This window comes from Nicotiana tomentosiformis, chromosome 10 (assembly GCF_000390325.3).
Source record: "Nicotiana tomentosiformis chromosome 10, ASM39032v3, whole genome shotgun sequence".
NCBI classification, from domain to species: domain Eukaryota; kingdom Viridiplantae; phylum Streptophyta; class Magnoliopsida; order Solanales; family Solanaceae; genus Nicotiana; species Nicotiana tomentosiformis.
In genome coordinates, this window is record NC_090821.1 from 16,070,617 (window position 1) to 16,091,597 (window position 20,981).

The following is a 20,981-nucleotide window of genomic DNA, read 5'->3' on the forward strand; positions in this document are numbered from 1 at the left end:
AATAAGCTATTTTGTTTAAAAGTTTAAGTTATGTATATTGCCGGTATATTTGTTTAACACTATTAGGTCGATCAAATAATATTGACAAGTAAATCTTCTTCAAATGTGAGATTTATAATTCTAAAAATAAGATAGATTATAGATTATAACATGTAAAAATAATGATAGTAAAAGCTCCTTCTACTTATTTGTTAAATATGTCACTACAGTCACTTCGGCGTGCAATATTAACAACAGCAGAACAAATGTCAACGAACATACCAATAGCCTGTTTGGTCAAGTTTCTAAAATCAGCTTATTTTGAGATGTGCTTTTTTTTTTCAAAAGTATTTTTCTCTATGAGAAGCAATTTGTGTTTGGATAATTAATATGAAAAATACTTCTGAGCAACAATTAGTGTTTGGCCAATCTTTTAAAAAGTGCTTCTAAGTGTATTTTTCTCAAAAATATTTTTCAGAAAAGTGCTTTTGAGAAAAACTACTTTTTTCAGTTTCTCCAATATTACTTCTGCTTTAAACTTGGTCAAACAATTCAAACTTTGAAAAAAAAATACTTTTGACAATGAAGAAGCTTGCTACAACATGTATGTAGCAATAGCACTCGAAAAAACCGTACGAAGCTATTCCAAAGAGTGGTCACCCCCCCTCCCCCAAAGCCCGCCATTTTTACGAGTCCGGAACCAAAGTGTGGTTCTTTTGGACTCAAGCAACACAAAATAGATTTAAAAAAACTAGGCACCATTTTATATATAGTGCGGTTATTTACTGCGCTATACCTTAATGGCAGTTTTGTCCGTTAAGGTATAGCGCGGTGAATAACCGCGCTATTTATAAAATGCGGCCCACCAATAATTCATCTCCACTTAACTGACCCACCAATAATTCATATGGGTATAGCGCTTATTATACATGCGCTAAAAATCAAATAATTGTACCCCCAGACTGCTTTTTTCTTATTTAAGGAGTTTCAGAATTTGGTAAAAATCCATTCAGGATCCTTCAAGTCTTCCGAAATATTTGTTCGTTAAGTTATTTTGCATTTTGTCATAATGTTCGAAGAGCGAAAAATTAGGGTTTCATTATATTGGAGGGAGGGGTGAGGTTGTGGCGGAGAATAACTCAGTACGCTATGGTTGTTCTCCACAGTGTCATGTTAAGTTGGCACTTACAATGGGGTACGATAGATTGATATCGTTGTTATGTAAAAAAATGAGTGTGAGCAAACGGTTCGGTGAATATTAAAGTAACCGAAAGATATCTGTATTCTGTTACTCCTCAAGGGGTTGCTTGTTATGCTGTGGTCAACATCGAAGACGATGAAACTCTGACAGATATTTTGAGGACTCCATATGAACACAAGGAACTTCTTGGGATAAAATTGTTAGAAATGTACGTCAAGGCTAAAGACGTTCGCAATAATGAGGTTTCGCAAAATAGGGATATCCCTGAATTATCGGGTGATTTTTTTGGAGCAGTTTTATCCAAACAGGTTCCGGGTGAATGAGTTTGGCCAGATCTAAACTTATCTCCACGGGAGAATGAGTAGTCAGAATATAATGTATCCCCAAGTTTACATAATCCACAAGCCGTGTGGTAAACTTTAATTTTTCTTTGTGTTACGAAGTTTATTTTTATGTATTGAATTTGTATGAAAACTCATATATTCCACAGGGGGTACTGGCCAGATATGAATTTTACAAGCTATGAACCAACGGACAGTTGGAACATGCCTAGTTTTGGTGTGTTGGATCATGGTGGTCCATCCGGGAGTCATCAGCAACAGGATAATGTGCATCATGGGATATGATTTATAAGTGAAGTGATAAAGTTTATATGTAAAGTTTGTATGAATTTGAGAAACTCATTATTTTATTGGTTGTGCAGTGAAAACAAGCAACTTGAAGGTCATGTCCTTACTCAATTGCCCGAAGACGACATATTTAATCGGAATTTGGCAGATGCGAAGAGTCAGAAAGATGATAGTGATTATGACAACAATGCTGATGAGTTTGGAGATGACACACCCTTCCCTGATGAGGGTGATGATGATGAGGATGAGAATGATGAACCTGATTTGACGAGGGAGCATGCTCCACCTCCCGTTAGACCAAGAGTGTACGAGTCCCATGTACTGTTTCATTCAAGGGTGATTCCCTACCTTGATCAGTTGCCAAGTATGCCGGATGTGGATGCCCTCGCAAGGGATCTTGACGAAATTCGGACAGCAATGTGGGATCAATCTAGAGCAACGGCACTGTCAAAGGGCATGCTTTTTGACGATAAAGCGCGTCTAAGCAGGACGGTGCGAATGTACAGCATAAAAGAGTGTCGTGAGATCGTGGTTCATGAGTCATCTCCAGAAGTATACAAGGTTATTTGTCGTAGATGGTTTCAAGGTTGTAATTGGATGCTGCGTGCGAGAAAGTTGAAAATAAATATGTGGATTGTGGGGAAATACATTGGCACCCACAATTATGAAATGAACACATTCAGTGGATGGGAATCATTTTAACTTGAATGTTGACTTGATTTCTCTTGTCTTGATTCCACACATTGAAGCGTCCATAAGGTACAAGATCAAAGAGTGTATAACATCTTTCCACCAGGTATATGAATGTACCATTACCAAAAGAAAGGCATTTCTCGGGCGTAAACGTGCATTTGAAATTATTCATGGTAACTGGGATAAGTCATTTGCCGCTCTACCCAGGTACATGGCTGCATTGCAACACTTTAACCTCGGGACTGTTGTTGAATGGAAGCTTGAGCGGAGTCCAGAATACATATTCAGATATGTGTTCTGGGCATTTAAACCATCCATTGATGGTTTTGTGCATTGTCGGCCGGTAATATCCATAGACGACACTCATGTATATGGAAAGTATGATATTAAGTTATTGATCGTCATTGCTGTAGATGCTAATGGAAGTATATTTCCCCTAGCATTTGCTATTTGTGCCAATGAAAGCCAAGAGACGTGGGCATTATTTTTGAACCACTTGAAGGAGCACGTTGTCAAACAGCATTTAGGTATTTATCTAATATCTGATCGGCATGGAGGTATTTTAAGTTCTGTACAGAATTTGTGTGTGTGGAAGGAACCGTATGCCTACCACCGTTACTGTTTTAGGGACTTGAAGACCAACTTCCATAGGGCTTATCCGAATATGGACTTGCATGATTTAATGTGGATGGGTGCAACAGATCACCAAGAGTGTAAATTCAGGAGGTGAATGAAATTGATTAGGTAGGAAGACCCAGAAGCCTATCGTTGGTTGATGCCACATGAGCTTGACAAGTGGACTTTGCCTATGGATTGTGGTAGAAGATGGGAAATTCTGACTACAAATATGTCAGAGTCTTTCAATGGGTTATTGAAGTCTGCACGTGGATTGCCAGTCCCTGCCATGGTGCGGATGTCATTTAAGCAGACGGCGGAGAGGTTTGTTGAAAGATCTAGAGGTGCATCGTCATTGATGGAAAGGGTTGTTGAATTTATGCCTCAACAAATTAAACAATACCATGTGTCGGTCGATATCCTCCACCGGTGAAGCATCCGTAATCTCCGTATCCATCGCCTCCAGATGCTGCCGGATGGGCGTCAGTTGTAATCGACTCGCCCCACTCAATGCAGTCTCCTCCGCTGGCTAAAAATCGGTGAGTCACTTCAACATATGCAGGTAATGCACTCCCCTATAGTCTCTAAGTGCATGCGGGTAAGCTACAAGTAATCCATCAACCGACAACCCGAAGAGAACCTCCACGTCCTCAAGAGTGATGGTAGCCTCGCCGATGGCTAGATGAAACATGTGTGTCTTCGGTCGCCACCGCTCTCATGATCAACGCCCAGTCGAACTGCAACCGGGTGATCTCTATGATCCTGTAGAAACCTGTATCCTGAAGGCGTCTAACTATACGAGGATGGAGTGGGTGGTCCCTAATGAATTCCTACATATCATCTATACGTCTGAGGCGGAATGTTTGGGACAAACACTGCCCATCCCAGATGTATGAAGACCTATGGTAGCCCTGTAAGCAACAGTAGCTCTCGAGATGCAGGTCCGGGATGCACATGGGGAACTACCATGACGATGTCTGTAAATTGAACAATATTAATTAAAGTATTTTTCTTTTTGATTGCTTAACGTCTTTAAATATATTGCAATATATTTTATATTAATATTTAATTGATATTTTTACTATATTATTACTTAGGTTGATACATTTTCTACATTAGTTTATTATTTTATATGTTAGTTAATTATTCTATATGTTAGTTTATTAATTTATACGTTAGTTTATTATTTTATATGTTTGTTTCTTATTTTATATGTTTTATTATTTTATATGTTTATTTATTATTTTATATCTTAGTTTATTATTTTTTTTGTTATTTTATTATTTTAAATATTTATTTATTATTTTATATGTTAGTTTATTATTTTGTATGTTAGTTTATTACTTTCTATGTTTGTTTCTTATTTTATATGTTAGTTTATTATTTTATAACTATACATGATATAATTAATAAGTATTTATATAAAAATACTTAGTTTGACAAATATTGTTATTTTTATGTTATTTTCTTACATTTGTTGACTAACATTCGAGAGAGTTTGTGTTTGAACTATCATTTTTTTTTCCAAATATTTTTGGGATTAACAGATAATTAAATAATTAATTTCAATAACTACAAAGATACTATGCTAAATGGCACTAGATTATAATTACGGGCACTAGATTATAATTACGGGCACAACATAACACTAAAGTGCACTAAACAACAATAAAGTCATATATTAATATATGTACAATAATAAAATCTAAATAACATTAATTATTCATAAAATAATAATTTATCAATTTTACTAATCTTTTAGCACATAAATAATCTAATCCGGATAAAAAATAATAAATTAATTTAATCACAAAATAATCACGAAAATACATATACCACAGTAAAAAAATAACTAATAAATATTTTTTATAACAACTAATAACATTAATTATTCATAAAATAATAATATCTATTTTACTAATTTTTTACCACAACAATAATCTAATCTGGATAAAAAATAACAAATTAATTAAATCACAAAACAATCACGAAAAAATATAGATCACAGTAAAAAAATAAGTAATATGCATTTTTTATACATGAGTTTTAACAAAAAGTAAATCAGAATACCTCGATTTATAATTTTTTGAAATATGAGGATTTGATGATTTGGGGGCCGAAACGAACAATCCACTACGCGATAATGCCTTAGATCCGGTGTAAGCTTGCTCCAATACCGAGAAGTTACACTTTTTGTGGGACGGATAAAAATGGAGTGGAGGACCGATTTTTTGGGGGGGGGGGAATTTTGGTTTTGGGGTCTGCTGGTTCGCGTCTGGTGGGGGAAGGAGATGGCACGATTTTTTTATATAGGTATAGAGCGTTATACCTATATAGCGCTATACCTATAAGGCGCTATACTTATATGCGCTATACCTCCCGCTCATTTTAAGGTGGGGGGAAGGGGGGGAGTTTCTGCTGGTTCGCGTCTGGTGGGGAAAGGAGATGGCACGATTTTTTGTATAGGTATAGAGCGTTATACCTATAAAGCGCTATACTTATATGCGCTATACCTCCCGCTCATTTTAAGTTCAAATATAGTGCGGTTATTCACCGCGCTATACTTTAATGGATAAAATTACCGTTAAGATATAACGCGGTGAATAATCGCGATATATATAAAATAATGCCCATTTTTTTTTTAACCTATTTGTGAACCACACTTTGGTTTAGGAACCCCATTTTCACCCTCTTTTATCTCTGTGGAGAAAGCAACAATGAAAGAAACAATAGGCACAAAAAATCTCCACAACCTTATAAATCATACGATCAGATATCTTTTTGGACTGTACTCCTTTTTTATGCAAACGCATACGTATCTAACACTTCTATTTCTTTCACATCCCCTAAAGTAGTCTGGCTAGAGTAGAACGTATTATGAAGTGTGAAACACATGAATAATTGTTGTTCAATCATCTTCATCTGCTAACGCATGTTGGTCCTTTTTTCTCCTCACTCACCATTATTCCATTTCCATGGTTATCATCTTTTCTGCCGGTGCCACCACCACGCACAACTATTCGTGGGATTTATATTAAGACTGCAATTGCTGTTGTCTTTCCCTTTGATTGATAATGTCAGTGAGGAGGCAACTGCAACAAGATGCCACCCCTCGACCCGATGGCAGCAATTCTTCGGGGGACAAGCGTCGCCGGAGAGTTCCTCCTCTCAAAAGGTCAAAATTACTACTCTCTCTAAATTGGGAGCAAAGGAGTATATATTACTTTGAGAACAAATGAATCTTCTCCTTCAATTTGTTTGACACTTTTGCTTATGAGAGTATAATTTATTAAAATTTGCATATTTGAAAATTACAGTAAAAGTAGTACTAGTTGCAGCCTTTAGGATATTTTGAATTTTCAGTACGGCTTATGGAAAACTAGTGCTGGGGTTGGGATGGGATGCGACGTGCCAGTTATGAACTGGTGAGTATAGTTGAAAGGTTCCTGGGATGGAGTAGTTGAAATTTGAGATGGGTCGTGGTTTTTCCATTATCTCTTTAGTCTATTTTAGTTTTAGTCCACAGTGGAAAATAATATCGTCTCTAAGCTTAGCTAGTGCTGTTTATTTTCTTTAGAAGGTGGCGATTAGTAATGCTGTGGTGAAACCAGGAATTGTGCTAACGGTGTTCAAGATTTAATATACATGTATACACAATATAACTTCCAATTAAGGGTGTTCAATTGGCCACCCTTCCCTGAGCTTAGCTCTGCCACTGCGGTGGAGGTTTGCATATCATGGATTAGATGTAGAATGAAAAAAGTGGATGGAGTTGTTACTTTTTTACTGTGCTCCATAAGCCTGTAACGGATTATGGATTACCTTTTTCCATGTTGATGTTTAGTGAAGAACAATTGCTGATACATGAGAGGTTAATGTGTGGGTACTTCCACTCTCTGAATGCTCGTATATGTAGTCCAAACACCCTGCGTCAATTGATTTTTGTAGTAGTGAACTGGATTTTGAGATGAATTTGCCAAAAAATATACACAGAGTTCCTGTCCCTTTAGTCTGTCCTGCAATTTTGTTACTGATCGTTCTTTTGTTATTTTATGCAGCGTGATTGTGGAAGTAATGAATATGCGCAAGGCGCAAAGCTGTATGGCACCAGCTTTGGAGCCATTGCTTCGTCGAGTGGTAAGTTCATTTTTTCTGAAGGTTCATTATCTCCTTCATAGTCTATGACGTGATTTATCTCCTTGAGCTCCTCTTGAGTGATATGTAACCTGTTTCGTATTTCCTCAGCAATTACAAAGTCTCAACCCTCTCCATTTAGAGATAGGGTTGCAACAAAAAAGTATTCAGAAAGGCACAAGATTTGAATGTTGTGTCCCAGAGTACTAGTCCTACGCTTATGGTCATGAGCTTTGAACGACATCACTTATAATTTTAATTTGAGAGTCTAATTTGTTTAATTTTCCAAGATTCCACTGTCTGTAACCTTTTCTTTTCTTATTTGCGAGCGTGCACTTTCCTCTTCCCTTTTCTTGATGCTAAACATAAAAAGCATGAATGATAAATGTGATCACAAAAGTAGCTATGTAGAAACGTTTCAGTGCTTCAAGCTGTGTGGTTTGTGATGTTAGCTTTGGTGACATAGATACATCTTATGCCGTTGCTTATTTAGTTTATAGTATTTTCTGTCTTAGTCCACTTACCATAATGATACTCTCTATACAATAAGCTAAGCTCAACATATATCCTACTTATCATCCATAAAGTCGCATCAAACCAAATTTTACACTTTCCTGTAAAATCAGAAGGTAACTTGTCATTCCTACTTTCCTATTTAGCTTCGAAGAATATGTGTCCTATTCTATTTCTGTTTAGCTTCAAATAAAACTCATTTTCAATGCCTCGTGTCAAATCAGACACGAACTTGCAATTTGTGTCTGCAGGAATATTTCCATTTCTTTTCTTTTCTTTAAGCTGTAATGATTTGCCTCATGAATAAGAAATGAACGTATTTTAACTTTTTCTTACAGGTAAAAGAGGAAGTTGAATTGGCGCTCAGGAAGTACATGACAAGTATCAAAAGGTCTATTATTGAATTTGGTGCTCTTAATATTCAGATGCTTCGGGTGCTTAATTCTGTTGTTATCACTCAACTGTTGTTTTTTTTCTTCCTCTTTTGCACCTCTTGTAGGAATTCCACGAAAGGTGTATACCCTTGTCAATTTAGAAACCTGAAGCTGAAGTTTATAGATGCCATATCTCCCCCTATATTTACGGGAACTCGAATAGAAGGAGAAGAATCCAGCCTGAAGGTAGTACTAGTTGATGCTCTAACTGAGCAAGTAGTCTCTACTGGCCCTGAATCCTATGCAAAAGTGGAAATAGTGGTGCTCGAGGGAGATTTTGATGGTGAGGAAGGGGGCAATTGGACCGTAGAAGAATTCAAGAACAACATTGTGAGAGAAAGGGGAGGAAAGAAACCTCTCCTTAGTGGGGATGCATTTTTAAATCTCAAGGAGGGTATTGGTTTGGTGGGTGATATTTCCTTTACAGATAATTCAAGCTGGACAAGAAGTCGTAGATTCAGGCTGGGGGCAAGGCTTGTTGATACCTTTGAAGGAATCAGAATAAGAGAGGCAAAGACAGAGTCCTTCATAGTTAGGGATCACCGTGGAGAGTGTAAGTTCTTCGTACTCCTTTGTTTTAAAATTTTTTGGGATAGAATTATCTTACAAGTCTTAAATGATAGATGCTGTTCAATTAAAAGGTGTAAACTCTACTATGCTCTTTAAAACTTTTTATTCCAATTCTAAGATACCGAATATCCATTTTTAGCATTGACAGGATATAAACATCATTATTGGTTTTTTGGCTCGGTTAAGTGGATGTTTTTATAAGAACTGCACTCAAACCGGATAACCGAAACTGTAACACCAAAAACTATCTCAACAAATCCAAGTTGACCGGAGTGGTTTCTTCATATTTAACCTGATAATGAGCTCAGAGTTAATAAATCTAAAAGGGCAAAATTAAGCAATGAGATTATGATGGAACATTTTCGGAGTCAAATGGAACATCTGCTATCAAACAACTGTTAGTAGTTTCAAGTGAGATAAAACACTTGTCTAACTTCCTGCTTTCTTCATAGTGTACAAGAAGCACCATCCCCCATCTCTTTCAGATGAAGTTTGGAGGCTGGAAAAAATTGGTAAAGATGGAGCTTTCCACAGGCGTTTGAGCAAGGAAAGAGTCAACAAAGTGAAAGATTTTCTGACCCTACTCTATCTTGATCCTGTAAGGCTTCGAAATGTAAGTATTTTGGCATTCTATCTTGCATGTTAATCATAGAATCCAACAAACGTGTCATTTAATTGATTCAGCAGTTTAATTTGTTACTGATTGAATAGCAACGAAGATGACTATAGTGATGATTGTCAAACGTCTAATTGACTCTTATGGTTATTGAAAACCTGGTTAATGCTTTGTTTAAACTGAAGTTTATGCGGTTATTCGACGCCTATGATTTTCTTTAATATAACGCAAGTTAAAACTTCTATATATGTTACAACTACGTTGTTACAATGTACAGGATGGAATCTTTTTTTGCGTTCATCCTCTCTGGGTTCTTGTATCTTTTTGATGTTGATGTTTGACTAGTGGATTAGCGTCATAAAGCATCCTCTGTCTTCATTGAGGATATACATACCGGATTTCGGCTTTGTTTACACAGAGTGAACACCTTAAGTGAGATTAAGATATTTGTTGCTCCATAGATTTAATATTATTGTTTCCTCATGTTTCAGTATATTGAAAACTCTTGTTTTTTACTTTATCTTTGGAAATCTTGCAGGTTCTTGGGACTGGTATGTCCACTAAAATGTGGGAAGTTACAGTGGAACATGCTCTGACGTGTGTACTTGACAAGAGGTCGTACTTGTACTGCCCATCCAGATCTTTACAATCGAATGGAGTGGTCTTTAACATCGTTGGACAAGTGATGGGGCTTTTTTCAGATTGTCAGTATCTTCCTATTGATAAGTTGTCTGAAACTCAAAAGGCATGTATCTTGCATTGAAAATTCTCTCTTCCATGTCTGTCTTATGCCGGTTTCTTTTTTTCTCAAGAAATTTGCTTTGTTGTCCAAACTTAGCTTGTTGAATTGAGCATTGTTTAGCAGTTGCCTTTGCTTCTGTAGTAATCTGGATTAAAGCAATTAATATCCTTTTCTATTTTCAGGACGATGCTCGTGATTTGGTCATTGGTGCGTTCAGACACTGGGAAGGAGTAGTTTCCTTCGAAGACGAGTTATCTCTGATGGATTATACTTTGCAATTTTCCACTGTTCAGTTGTCCTCAAGCTTACCCATGATGGCCAATTCTGATAGCAGCGGTGATCTTTTGACTTCCCAAAAGGTTAGCATATGCGATTATCAGCAATTGATTGCATCAACACCTGATAACTTGCCATCCATCTCTTCAATAGCTGGTTTGAACAGCTTGGATGATTATATCTTGCATAATATAGACAACATGGATGTTAGCTTTGACCAACCATTGAGTTTTCCTAGCCAGGACTCCAACTCCTTCATGGACGATACTGATTCATTCACTCCACCTTTCTGTGCGGATATGCATTTTCCTTTCTTTGCCACTGACTCTTCCCTCCCTGGTCCAACGTCCCCTGATCTACACAGTATCGTGAACAGCTTTCTTGCTCATAATGCAATTGTACCTCTGGATAAAGCTCAAAGGAGATGGAAAATGTTATTTAGTGTATTTAGGTGGTTCTCAGTTAGGAGGATTATAAAAAGGAAAACCGTTGTTTCTCAAAACAAGAAGTGTGTGTTATACTGAGGTAAGGTCATCACTAGGAAATTGCTGCCCGATGCATAATCGCGCGCAGTAGCTGAATAAGAGTAGACTTTCTTGTTGATATATGTAGGATTAGCCACTTCTTTGGTGCTGCTCATGCTTTTCCTGTTAAAGTTCCTGATTCCTTTCTTTTCAAGAAATCATTATTGTCACAAAATGATGTCTTTCAAGCTGTCAGCTCATCTGAATGAAAAGATTTTGTAATTGCTATGCTGCAGTATTTGTCTGTGTACTTGTTTACTATCATCTATTCCAAGGGAAATGCTACCTCCGATCCACTCCATATGGTTGTCTGCATAAGATTCAATGGCTGAGTTACAGTTCCATCTTATAACTCTTCTTTTATTTTGTACAAACCTTATTAAATTAGAGTAATTAAATTTTATCAAATACTCCCTCCGTTCCAATTTATGTGAACATGTTTGACTGGGCACGGAGTTTAAGAAAAAATGAAGAATTTTGGAATTTGTGGTCCTAAACAAGTAAAAAATGGGCCCAGAGTATTTGTGTAGTTATAAAAACTTCTCATTAAGGGTACAATTGTAAGTTTAAGTTAAATTATTGCCAAATTTAGAAAGGGGTCATTCTTTTTTGAACAGACCAAAAAGGAAATAGGTTCACATAAACTAGAACAGATGTAGTACCAATATAAACAATATTTGCATAATCAAGGTATTTAAAAGTTGATCGACTGCAAGATGTTCATATTAAGCATGGGGCGTCGCAGTTTTTGTGAGAGATTTGATGTCTGTTGTTTTCAACTTTATCTCCTTCTATATCAGTAATGCTCTCGGAGGAAAGAAGATCCGGGTTGGGTTCCTAACCCAACAGATAGTAAGCTTAGGGTGAAAGTCAAACCATGGTTAGTCACCCCGTCAATGGATCTATTCTTCTTTCCCGTGCATGATCTAGTAAGCGGGGAAAGAAAGATGAAATGCTAAAATGTTAGTATAATTATCTGCCATGAACGAGATAGTACAATTAGTACTGAAAATTAATGCCAAAAATATAAATGGAGTTGAATTGATTTCGAACCAGCCAGAGTAGGATTGATAGGAGAGAAGCCTGCTCCTCCGATTGAGTTCGTATACTCTAGGCTTAGGAGGCTCCAAGCTATCCGAGAGTTTGTGGAACAAAATTTACTTCGTTATTTGATGACAAGACGTGAAATATACAAACTCTTGAGCACCCTAAAACAATCTAAGAGAGAGAGAGAGAGAAGAAATAAGTCGCGATAATAATGTTATTTCAACAATAATATCTACGTATATATATTTTACAAAATGAGAAAATATAAAATGTACAGCTGGAATTAAAAATACAGTGTATTGGGCTGATGGATTATACTAATGGACCTGTGCTACTGGACCCGTCTGGTAAAAATGCATGGGGCGCCCTATTTCGTCGCCCCTTTTTAACTTATACCCGTTTTGTTTTTCCGTTTGCATCCGTTCCCAATTTTTTTGTTAAAAGCGTTTTAAAAAGACGATTTTACTCTTCTTTAATAAAATACTATTGACAAACTGCAGGACAAAAATTTAAGCATGTTTAGGATGAAGTTTTAGCAAATAAACTAAAAAACTTCAGCTTGTTTAGACTGAAGTTTCGGATAAAACTCAGGACAAAACTGTAGACTGTGTTACAAAATTTCAGCATGTTTTGGTATGAAATTTTAGCAAATGAACTAAATAACTTCAGCATGCATTAGCAAAAACTCTTTAGAAAATTACATATTGCAAGACAAAAACTTAAGCATGTTTAGTCTGAAATTTTAGCAAATGAACTAAAAAATTTCAGCATGTTTAGTCTGAAATTTTAGCAAATGAACTAAATAACTTCAGCATCTTTTTGTTTGAAGTTTTAGCAAATGAACTAAATAACTTCAGCATGCATTAGCAAAAAATCATTAGAAAATTACATACTACAAGACAAAAATTTAAGCATGTTTAGTCTGAAATTTTAGCAAATGAACTAAAAAATTTAAGCATGTTTAGTCTGAAGTAAGGCTGTCCAACGGGACGGGCCATCCCGTCCCGTCCCGCTTAATTCTAAACGGGATAGGCCCATGTTAAACGGGACACGGGATGGGACGGGATATCCATTTCGTCCCATTTGTCCCATCCCGTTTCGTCCCGTTCCGTCCCGCCTATCCCGTGTCCTATTATTCAGAGATTGGATTAATTCAGAAAGAAGAAATCTTGGTTTTTGAAAAATTAACCACTAGGGAAGAAGAAGAAGAATACAATGAGATACTTAGCACTGGGAGCGATGACGGCATGGAACTCATGAAACATCAATCAACATTGCCAATTCCAGAACAATGTCCGAGAGAAATTATAGATAAGTTACAACGAAGTTATATAGGAGCTTACAAATATTAGTATGATAATTTGTAATTGGCTACTAAGAGACCTAGTTCAAACAGAATCCTTCATAGAAGGTGGCTGCGTAGATTAAGTGCTCTTCAAAAGAATTATATTTGTACGTGAGATTTGAAAGTTCTATTAATAAAATAAAAGGCTCTAAGCGTTGATTTTTTTTTTATGAATTGTCTTACACTCTTACTTAGTTACTTAATGGCATAAAATTATATTAAATAAATTATAACTCTATTATAAATTTATAATTACTAGACTATTTCATTACAAGTCTTTTGTTTTAATATTTTATAATTCTTTACTTAGTTTCTTAATTTCCGTTTAATTTTTAAGTTTATTAAATAAGTCAAAAAACTAATCGTTGCAAACTTTAAAAACTTAATCATTGTCAAAAGAATAGTCGTTGCCAAAATCAATACTTAAATAATTTTTTTTTTTAAAACGACACTTAAGGCCCGCGAACTCGTCCCGTCTCGTCCCATCCCGTTTGTTAGCGGGACGGGATGGGCCTACCGTTTCGTCCCGTCCCATCCCATTTATTAGCGGGACGGGATGGGCCTACCATTTCGTCCTATTTGTCCCGTCCCGCCACCGTCCCGGCAAAATATCGTCCCGTCTCGTCCCGTTGGATAGCGATAGTCTGAAATTTTAGCAAATGAACTAAATAATTTAAGCATGTTTAGTCTTAAGTTTTAGCAAATTAACTAAATAACTTAAGCATGTTTAGTCTGAAATTTTAGCAAATGAACTAAATAACTTAAGCATGTTTAGTTTGAAGTTTTAGCAAATGAACTAAACAACTTCAGCATGTTTAGTCTGAAGTTTTAGCAAATGAACTAAATAACTTCAACATGTTTAGACTGAAGTTTCAGATAAAATTCATGACAAAACTGTAGACTGCAGGATAAATAATTTCAGCATGCATTAACATGAAGTTTTAGCTTCAATGTGAAATAATTTCATGCTATATTAGCATGAAGTTTTAGCTTCAACATGAAATAACTTCATGCTACATTAGCATGAAGTTTTAGCTTCAATGTGAAACAACTTCATGCAAGTGTGATTCTGAAGATGAATATGGACAAGTTTCTGATTTTTTTATAAAGTTGATGAGAGGAGAGGAGGAGATCATTTTGTCAGGGGGTGTAATTGTCATATTATTACGGATTTTTTGTAAGATGGCTACCAAATCAATAATTTTAAAAAATAGAGTACAAGTTAAAAGGTGACACAAATATAGGGTACGGCTGCAAATCCACCCGTCTGGCTTCAGCTTCTAATGGGCTTCAATGTTAACATTGTAAAAAATGGGGGCTTTTGCATCTATACCCCGTTTTGAGGTCACAATTGAAACTATATCCACTTTGCAAAAAATATTGTAAGCTTACCCACTTTACGATCAATTTCAGACGTATTCGGTCTGAAGTTTAAAAAATATTAGTTTGAAGTGCAATGCACTTGAGGCAAATTAAGTCTGAAGTATAAAAATTGCACTTAAGATGTACTTAAGGCCAAATAGGTCTGAAGCGTAATAAATATTTTCATGCATTTAAGGTCAAAGAGGTCTGAAGTGAAAATATTGCGTTTCAGATGCACTTAAGGCCAAATAGGTCTGAAGTGCAACCAATGGTTTTATGTACTTAAGGCCAAAAAGTCTTAAGTAAAAAAATTACACTTAAGATGTACTTAAAGCCAAATAGGTCTGAAATACAACCAACGTTTTCATGCACTTAAGGCCAAATATGCCTGAAGTGCAAATTGCCTAGAAACAAAAATTTGTTCTTCGAATTTTAACAATCAAATATACGATTTAAAACTTAAATCTACTCCAAATGAGCCCAAATTTGAAACATAACCTCCAAATATCATCAAGAAAAAATTCCAATCATCAATTTGTCAAAACAACAATAAATCTAACAAACTCATTTTGCAATTAAGAAAAAGAAAAAAAAGAAACCCTAAGCAATAGTAAAACATAAAGTGTCGCAGCAGCTCACCACTGTAAAATATCATAAACTACCTTAAAATATGTTCACAAGCATCATATAAAATCACAGTCACCCGAAAAAGAAGAAGAAGGAGGAGGACAAAAAGGCATGAAGTTGTTTAAACTTTGGGTACTAATTAAAAAAAAAATTAAAAAGTGAGTACAAGTTAAATAGGAGCGACCAAATAGAAAGCCCCGTGCATTTTTTTACTCAAAACTGGGACATGATGTTCAATTGTCAAAGATCACAATTTATATTGCAATGTTAGAAGTTCGAATATATATATATGACCAGTCTAATATACTTCGTAAATAGTTTCACTTAATGTCTTATTATTGTTGTTTTATTAAGATACATTGCGTTATGCCTTTGTCCATCTTCTTTACTTAAGATTTTTAACTTAAACCTAGGTCGAATCTAACTTGGTTGAAATGCTTTTTGCAAATGGACCAAACTGAAGCTCAAGATACGACTGATGGTGCAGTTTATCTAAGTTAATTTGCAACGGAGGAATAAAGGGATGGGCAAGTAGTTAGCTACTTGGACTTGTACTATTCCTTGGCTGAAACTAAATAAACATCACAATTGGGCAAGTGATTTAACGATTAAGGCGTCTGACACTTGAGATAAGCGATGGAATGGTCTATTTATTGGTTGAGGTCCTCTGTAAATGTAGGCTAAAAATTGGTAAGGTCCACCAGCATATATGCAGAATAGTCAGACTTGCACATAAAAGGTTACACACAATTCAATATGTAATCTTAGAATAGGAATTCTAAATTAAACAAGAGGAGTCCTCGAGTTCTCCGGATAAACTACTTCTTTTATAGGGTATTTTACGCCTAAATTTTGCTTGTGACTTTAAAGCGAAGGTCCTCAAAAGCAGGGCGGAGCCGGTGTTCAAACTTTGTATTTGTCTTGAATAATTTATTGATTATTTATTTAATAATTAGAATTCAATAACTTCAAATACTTAGAATTTCGAACCATAAACTTGAAATCCTAGCCCCGCGTCTACTCAAAAGACTCTTCTCAATTAAGCCATGATTTTCTTTAATCATCAAAACAGAACTCCTACAAAGCAACAGCAAGAAACTCCTTTTGTAGTTATAAGATGCACTTGAAATACCTCCTCATTTCTTCTATCTATAACTTTTGTTTTGCCCTTAAGAATGTGAATACGTACTGAGGAGAACCAAAGTAGTTCTTGAGCAAGCAATAACTGCAATATTATCCAACTGTACTACAAATCTTATTTTTTACAGTGACGTAACAGGTGTTTAGGCATTTTATCAAGTCCAGACCTAATATATATTGGTACTCTTCACAATTTGTAATTTCACCTTGAGATTGTTGAAGCACAACACGTGTATTACCACTTTAATTTCTGATAAGTTATGTGTTTTTTGTATTTTGATGATTTAACAAACTTCTTACGAGAACCAGATAGGAAACTGTTACACATCCTAAAAGTACTCAAGAACAACAAGTCACATGTCTGGCACAAGTTCCAACATGATCAGTCAAAGAAATGGCAGAGGGAACAAATGGCTATCTGTTCCTCCGGTGACAGTACAAGTGAACTCCCTATAGCTGTTAAAGTCGCTGCACTATTTCTCTGCACACACAATAGTGCAACAGTCACTTTATGGAGTATGCCTTGTACCAGATAATTGCATAATTCGTCCCAATGACTTTACTTATATATTACCCTCAAAAGCTTGAAGAACAAAGTAGCAACAAAACAAAGGACCAGATCCCAACACAGAGTCTATTATATGTCCTTAGTATTATTGTATCTTTGTTAGTGTTATTTACTTGTAATTCCTACTCAGCTTAGTTAGAATCATTATGTAGGACATCGTCTGTAAAACCATAAATCTTGTGTTTGTGTTTGGCTAGAGTTAGTCAAAGTGGTGAGCTTTGTAATAGAGTTATTACAAAGAGGCTTCCAATAGAGTTATTGCAAGTAGGTGAGGGATCAAGAGGTTAATTCCTAGATTATAATAGGTTGTAATCTAAAGTTTGCTCGGTTAGTGAAGTTGAAATTGTCACGACCCAAAATCCACTATAGGTCGTGATGGTGCCTAACACCGTTGTCACGCAAGCCAACAGTGATTGATCAATTTAATTACCCATTCTAGTACTTTAAAATCATAATTTTTATTAATTAAATAGTATGAAATAGGATTTACACAAACTACAATAATGAACAACCCGTAGGAAGCCCCAAAACTCGGTGTCACAAGTGCATGAGCATCAACTAGGAAATATAATAAAATACAACATCTGTCTGGAATACAAATTAGACAGGAGAATATAAATAACTCTGATGGAGACTCTGCAGGTTGTGGATCGTAACATGAGATTTAACTAAAGTCCCCGCAATAGTCGCGCCTCTGCGCCCAAAAGATCACCAGACATATATGTACCTGAACAAAAAGTGCAGCAAGTGTAGCATAAGTACGTAAATCAACGCGTACCCAGTAAGTATCTAGCCTAACCCTAGAGAAGTAGTGACGAGGGGTCGACATCAACACTTACTAGTGGTCCAATAAGACAGATACATAGAAGTAAACATATGTGAGTAAGAGAAAATAAATAAAATAACAAGTATAAATATGTGGTAAAATTCCCCTCTCAGCAATAACTCAAACTCTCAGCTAGTAGTTACCTCCTCAATGAGAGTATATATAATGGACCTCACCAGATAGATCACCACAGTTCAAATTAGGAAAACTCACAGATATACTGCCTTTTTATCGATTATTACGCACGATTTTATAAGAGTATTTTATAGAAATATCGAGGAGTACGACTCGATCCATCATAATATTTTCAAACCATAGATACATCTAATATATTGCCGAGGCGAACGGCCTTCTCCCATAAGAGTATGATACATAATCCTGCCGAGGCGTACGACCCGATCCATCATAATGTGCGTATTGATGAGGGTCAAACGACACAAACCATAGATGTATCTATCTTGCCGAGGCGAACAGCCCGATCCCATTAGAATAAAAAGCTTTGACGGGTCCTTGACCCCCACTCATGAATAGACGTGTGAGTTATAAATATTTGAAAAACCTTTTGATGAGAACGCATAGCGCAAAAGCAATTCTTAAGAAGAGTACAATTATCTCGCGGCTAATCATGAAACCCATCAAATATCTACAATTGCAAGTCTATCACTCTACACAAGTCTAGTCTTAAATCGTAATGTAAAATAAAGAAATTTAATAGGCAAGGGACAACTCAAATAGTATAGCTATAGCATGGTGTGAACCTAAGTCAAACCGAAATTCCATAACTGGCTCCAAAGCCTCTCTAACACCTCAAACCGATACCTGTCGATCCAAAACTAGTCAAACAATGTGCAAATCAATAAAACTATACTCTAATACCCATAATTAATCAATTTAAACAATTTCTAACTCCGCTCGAAAAGTCGATAAAGTCAATCCTTTGGCCCACGTGACCGGATTCCGAAATTTTCGAAGATAAACCTTACCCATAACATTACTAACTAAAATATATACTTTATTTTTAATCCCATTTCCAAAATCGTACTTAAAATCCAAAATTATAAAATTCTAGGTTTTCTACCAAAATCCCACAATTTTCCTAAGTGTTTCCTCTATTAATCCACATATAAACCTTAAATTTAGCTCACAACAAGTGGAAAATTACTTACCTTGTGTTACATGATGAAAACTCCTCAAAATCGCCCAAGAACCGAGCTCCAAAAATCCCAAATGAAAATGACGAAATGACCAAGTTTGATCCCTTATGTTCTGCCCAGTTTTCGCTTCTGCGGATCACTTGACCGCATTTGCAGTTCTGCTTCTGCGAATTTCCTCTCGCTTCTTCGATCCAGGACTTCTAGCCCACTTCCGCATCTGCGGTTTCCCATGCGCAGATGCGCATCCGCATATGCGGATATACTTCCGCACCTGTTCCCCCAGGCTTCCTTTCCCATTCTCGCACCTGCGACACCTCTTCGCCCAAACCACACCTGCGACCATTTCCTCGCTTCTGCGGTCATGCACCTGTGGTCAAACTTGCGCAGGTGCGATTGCACCAGAATTGGTGCACATCAGCCATTCTTTAAGCTTTAACTTGATCCGTTAACCATCTGAAACCACCCTCGAGGCCCCTGGGACCTCAACCAAACCTACAAACAAGTCCTAAAATACAATACGAACTTAGTCGAGCCTTCAAATCACATCAAAAAACGTTAAAATCACGAATCGCACCCCAATTCAAGCTTAATGAACTTTAGAACTTCAAACTTCTACATTCGACGCCGAAACTTATCAAATCAAGACCGATTGACCTAAAATTTTGCACACAAGTCATAATTGATATTACAGACCTATCCCACTTTCGAAATTGGAATTCGACCCCGATATCAAAACGTCTACTCCCGGTCAAACTTCCCAAAAATTATCCAATTTCCAAATTTTGCCAATTGACGCGGAAATGACCTACAGACCTCTAAATCAACATCCGGACATGCTTCTAAGACTAAAATCATCATACGAACCTGTTGAAACCTTCAAATCCTGATTCTGAGGTCGTTTACTCAAAAATCAAACCTTAATAAATTCTTCTAACTTAAAGCTTCCGAAATTAGAATTTTCTTTCCAAATCAACTATGAACTTCTCGAAATTCAATTCCGATCATGAGTACAAGTCGTAGCACCTGAAGTATAGCTACCCAAGGCCTCAAACCGTCGAACGACACGCTAGAACTCAAAACGACCGGTCGGGTCGTTACAAAAATCATACGAGTTTAGGGTCGTGATTTTTAATCCCGTGAGCTGGGAGTTTTCTACGTAAAACACTGATGTGTCAATTACTTACTGTTATATGTGTGTTCTGTGGGAACTGATAGAGAATCATGTGCTCTATACATTTTAGTGGACTCTAAGTTTACATCAATTGATATCAGAGAAGGTTCTTTCTATAAGGCTAACACATAGAAATGATCCACATGGATGCTCCACCAAACTTTGAAGAAGGTCAATCAACCTACAGACCACCAAGATTCAATGGAAAATACTACGGATGGTGGAAGACAAGGATGCATGATTTTATCATGGCTAAGGATTCGGAGCTTTGTTATGTCATATGCGATGGACCCTTCGTCCCTATGAAGACCATTAACGAGCTAGTAGTGATAGTTCCAAAGACAAGGAAGGAGTACAACGATTCCGACCATAAAGTTATAGAGAAAAACTTCCCCGCAAAGAATATCCTCGTTTATGGTATTGGACCAGATGAGTATTAACAGAATTTCTGCTTATTAATTTGCCAAGGAGATCTGGGAGGCTCTCCAAACCGCACATGAAGGAATAACTCAAGTCAAGCAGTCAAAGATCAATATGATCACTAATGAGTATGAACTCTTCAGGATGAAGGATGATGAGTCCATTCAAGACATACATACTCGATTCACCTCCATCATCAATGAGATCCACTCTCTAGGAGAGATCATTCCAAGGAGCAAACTTGTCAGAAAAATACTTTGTGTATTACCTGGTTCTTGGGAAAGTAAAGTCAATGCTATCATAGAGGCAAAAAGGTATGCAAAAGATGACCATTGGCGAACTCATTGGAAATCTGAATACCTATGAAATGAAGAAAAAGAAGGACCATGAAAGAA

The 20,981-nt window shown here is 36.4% G+C and overlaps 1 protein-coding gene and 1 long non-coding RNA gene across 3 annotated transcripts; one reads left to right on the forward strand and one right to left on the reverse strand.

Moving 5' to 3' along the window:
* The first annotated feature begins 5,823 nt into the window (after positions 1-5,823).
* LOC104092894 (calmodulin-binding protein 60 A-like) lies at positions 5,824-11,154 on the forward strand. Its single transcript, XM_033655293.2, has 7 exons — positions 5,824-6,292; positions 7,176-7,254; positions 8,103-8,155; positions 8,264-8,751; positions 9,221-9,381; positions 9,923-10,129; positions 10,309-11,154. Exons 1-7 carry the CDS (start codon positions 6,192-6,194, stop codon positions 10,924-10,926), a joined length of 1,707 nt encoding a protein of 568 aa, XP_033511184.1. The 5' UTR covers positions 5,824-6,191; the 3' UTR covers positions 10,927-11,154.
* LOC108944557 (uncharacterized) lies at positions 10,295-12,167 on the reverse strand. Of its 2 annotated transcripts, none has more exons than XR_001968615.3 (2): positions 11,980-12,167; positions 10,295-11,236 (listed from the first exon to the last, which is right to left on the reverse strand). It is a non-coding gene; the product is annotated as an uncharacterized lncRNA (long non-coding RNA). The 2 variants fall into 2 exon arrangements; XR_011411463.1 differs by having other exon boundaries at positions 10,295-11,852.
* Between the last annotated feature and the right edge of the window lie 8,814 nt (positions 12,168-20,981).